This window comes from Phoenix dactylifera, chromosome 8 (assembly GCF_009389715.1).
Source record: "Phoenix dactylifera cultivar Barhee BC4 chromosome 8, palm_55x_up_171113_PBpolish2nd_filt_p, whole genome shotgun sequence".
Classification (NCBI taxonomy): Eukaryota; Viridiplantae; Streptophyta; class Magnoliopsida; order Arecales; family Arecaceae; genus Phoenix; species Phoenix dactylifera.
The window spans coordinates 22,670,494-22,674,617 of NC_052399.1; the positions used below are offsets into that span (position 1 = coordinate 22,670,494).

The 4,124-nt window shown below is 42.0% G+C and overlaps 1 protein-coding gene across 1 annotated transcript; it reads right to left on the reverse strand.

Annotated features, from left to right (window-relative positions):
• Window positions 1-3,100: 3,100 nt before the first annotated feature.
• On the reverse strand, window positions 3,101-4,124 carry LOC103699945 (pathogen-associated molecular patterns-induced protein A70-like). The gene has a single exon (XM_008781932.4). The coding sequence runs from the start codon at window positions 3,962-3,964 to the stop codon at window positions 3,287-3,289; it is 678 nt and encodes a 225-aa protein (XP_008780154.1). The 5' UTR covers window positions 3,965-4,124; the 3' UTR covers window positions 3,101-3,286.

Consider the following 4,124-nt stretch of genomic DNA (forward strand, 5'->3'; position numbering starts at 1 on the left):
AAAAAGCTTTACTATACCAATTTATGTGACATGGATTGTGTGAACCTTCTTAAATATAAAAAATTATTTTTTATATTGTATATAGCATGCAACTAATCACAACTATCCGTTTTTATAGCCGTGCAATATATACTTGATGAATAAGATTCATAAAAATAAATTTTTATGATTGGTCATACGCATAATCACATGACGCATGCAGTATAAAAAATAATTTTATTTTTAAATATAAAATTTGTCGGTCCAAAATATATATATATATATACATACACACATACATATACATTTATATATATATCTATACATACATATATACACACATACATACATACATACATAAAAAAACGGAAGAAGAAAAACGTTGATATAAATGGGATAGGCCGTCCGAACGGCCAGGTAAACAGTTTCCCATGTGAATCCACCCAGTGAACTTGTCAATCTCACAAATCCTTCCTCCGAAGCCCATTTTCGTCCGGTCAAAACTTATGTTCATAGGTGTGTGGCCCCCCACCTTCTAACCACGATCAATTGGGACCCAGGTTACATGACCAGAATCTAGCTTTTTTTTTTTTTGATGATAAAGGGAGGCATGGGCCATCAGGTAATTTATTGCAGGATAGAAGTAGATTTACTTGTGGGCCACTTCTTAAGGATGGTTCCAACTACTTCCAGATGTCGGCTTAGGATTTACATGCAGTGAAGAGTTTACGTTGCTCATGCAACATGTAAAAGAGCTTCGGTTACAGTTATTAGGTTAAGCTCGGTTCCAGAATCTAGCATTTTTATTGTTTCTTTTCTTTTTGATATGGTTATATAATCTGGATGAACTGTTCGGAAGGTCAAGTTGACCTGGCCATTATAGGAGGTGAGAGAGCTCAATTCAGTCTGGCCTACTCTAATATAAAAAGATTTACCCAAGTCTTTTTTTTTTCGCTAGAAAAGACTTACGTTCCCAAGTCTTTGCTGATTACCTAGCGTCTCTCTGGTTGTTCAATATTTTGTTCTGGAGTCTGCTGAACCGGACAGACCCGCTGCAGTAAGTATCCACTTAATTCGCTAGTTTATGGTTCGGCCATAGTTCAGTCGCAGTTCAACTGCATCTTTCTTCTTTTTCACTCAGCGGCCGATCTCCTCAAGGATATCACCAAATCAGCCACCGATCCTTCTTTTCTATGATCTAAGTCTTTATCCTCTCTAATATATGATATAAGAAGCTCATCTGAAAATACCTCTCATAGTCCACAGCTCAAAGCACTTCATATAATGGTTTGAAATGCAATAAGCAGAAAGGTCTACGGTTGAGTTTAAGGTTAAAAATTGTTTAATGGACAATACTAAACGTTCTTATATTTGAGCATATTCGAAACCATTCATGTAAAGTTTCACATATATCCAAGCCATGAAGAAGTAGACGATCGATCGGTGATCTCCTCCCAAACAGCAACATGGTCCTTCCAAATCAGTAATCGGTAAACTCCTCCCAAATTCGCAACCAGTCCTTCTATCACCTCTCTCGCATGATTTTGCCAAGAGGAGGAAGAAGAAGACGACTGGGCCTTCTTGTCTCGATCTGCCTGATTCGAAGAAGATTTTTTTCTTAAGAAAAAATGATTTCTTTTCTCCGTCGACCTCCAGAGACCTCCCTGTTGTCTCGATCTGGTCGATCCGCTTCCAGATCAACTTAGCGGTTCTCATCCAAGCAAGCGGTTGCCATTTTCTCTGAATCGAGCAATAGGAATAATAGAATAAAAAAAGAGTTTTCTCCTTCACTAAGAAGAGAAATTATTGTTTAAGACCACGGCCCGTCTGACGGGTTGACAAGATACGCAGTTGATCCGGACGATTCATAATTTAACAAAATATTAATCAAATTGTTAACTTAAAATAAAATTTTAATATTATATTAAAAAAATATCTTAAAAATAACCAAAATAATTTTAAATAATAAAATATTTTTTTTAAAGACTATATATATATATATATATTATTCTTTCAACTCAAAAATATTTTTAATTATTCATATGAGAAAAACCGTTTTACTGACGTCATTAATTTAATTGAATATAAATATAAGTTTTATAAATTATTAGACATAAGTATAATAGATGTCAATCTCAGAATTTTTTTATAATTTACTTTTTATTATTATTAGTTAAATGCACTAGAATGCCTTCTGAGTTCTAACTTATTCTAAGAGCAATCTATGGTAATTCAGAAAAATTGCTCGAAACTACCGCTGAGGTAAAGGATGGGTAGCTGGTAGGGAAGGCATGCACACTTCTCTTTAGAAACCAATTAACAATGAAAAAGAAAAAGGTTGGTTTTGTATTGGTTTAAACTTGCTATCCAAGTTTGCTGACCTGATGAACAAGACGTAGCTCGTTATACATAGACAAGAGAGGTCTAGTGGCGTCTGGTGAGCCAACCAACTCTCAAGGTCTCCAAACGCTCCAGCCTACCCATAGTCTTCAAAAACTCGGCATAAGAGCATTCGTCGTTTTGAGGTTGTGAGATGGAATAGGTGCTGATATCCAAGCTAATCGAAGATAATATTTAATATCAGATGGTTGATAGGAGATGCTACGAACATGATGGAGGATGCATGGTTGAAAAAAAACTCTCTTTTGCTTCTTTTTTTTTTTTTTTTTTCCTCTCTCTTTCTCTATTCGGATCCATTCGGTAAATCCAAACACAACCCAAAAAATAATTCGGATCCAATTTTAAGATCCGATCCGGACCAACGGATCCTAAAATTCGGACCGAATTGAATCTACACGGGTCGGGCTGGGCCGGGTCGACCCGGCCCATTTGTAGCCTTAATCCTGACCTTTCGGATCTGCCTTCGAAGGGAAGGTCCGGGTGCACACAATGGGCGCAGGTAAGTGGCGTACTTCTGGAGGATGACAGGTTTACATTCGTAATAAATGACGGACCACAGCCCGAGAAGCACCCTACTTTCCCCTGGACAACCACGCATCCCCGGCCCCCGAAACGAAACCGGGAGCACCGCAACAATAAATGATAGGCATCCCTTGATCCGTACTTCGTGAAATGAAAAAAATCATAGAAGAAAAATAAGTTACGATGCTGCCGAGCACCAAACACGAACCACGCCAACAAGTTCATAACATTAAGCTAAAATTCTATGTAATCACCACCAGCTAGTACAAATATAGCAAACTAATAACCTGAGAAGGTTTTCTGCCGCTATTTTTCGAGAAAGACGAAAGAAATACCCTACTTTTCTTATTCAGTTATTATTTTATCGCGGTAGTAATTACTAAATTTAGTTTCCGGCTCCACGGTTGAGCATCTCCCTGTACCTCATGATGGAGTTGAGCCGCTGAAGCTTGAGCTGCTGCCGGAAGCGGTTGATGAAGTCGTCGGCACGGGCATCCACCTCTCCTCTCTCGTCCTCCTCCTCCGCCTCCCGTCGCCCAGTCCTCGCCCTTGTCGTCGCCGGCTGCAGCATCACCTCCACCTCCTCGGCATCGAAGTGCGCGAACGCCGACTTGTCGCTCGCCGACTTCTTCATCTTCGCCGCCAGCTTCACCGGCACTTCCCCCGCCGTCGGGTGCGTATCCGACTGGCTCCGGTCGAAGTGGTGGTGCTCCTCGCCTGCGGGAACGGCCTCCGGGACCTCGGATTCAGCGGCGATGGCGGGATCCAGCGAGGCGTGGAGGGTTTCAAGCGGCTCGGACCGGGTGACTGGCGGCGGGGGCGCGGTCTCGAGGGGGATGTTGCCGGAGCAGTAGCGGTAGAGGTTGAAGGAGCGGAGGCGGTCGAGGACGAGGGAAGGGGAGCGGGAGAGCTTGCGGGGGTCGCCGGCGTCGGCGTCGCGGCGGATGCCCTTGGAGGTGACGGCGATGGTGCCGACGACGACGTTTAGGAGCACGAAAAGAACGGCGGGGGTGAGCCAGCCATGGAACGATGCCCAGATCGACAGTATCGCTTCCCCCAGCATTTTGTGGTTTCTCTCTCTCTCTCTCTCTCTCTCTCGTTTTCTTTTTTTGTACCAGAGTATTATGTTTCTTTTTCTTGGGGGAGATGGGATTAGAAGAGGGGATGGGGTTGTTATAGTTGGAAGTAGATCATCTTGTGGACCGCAAAGTAGATCATTTTGT

Coding starts and splice junctions, on each gene's coding strand:
- LOC103699945 (XM_008781932.4), bottom strand. CDS start 3,964: ATGCTGGGGGAAGCGATACTGTCGATCTGGGCATCGTTCCATGGCTGG.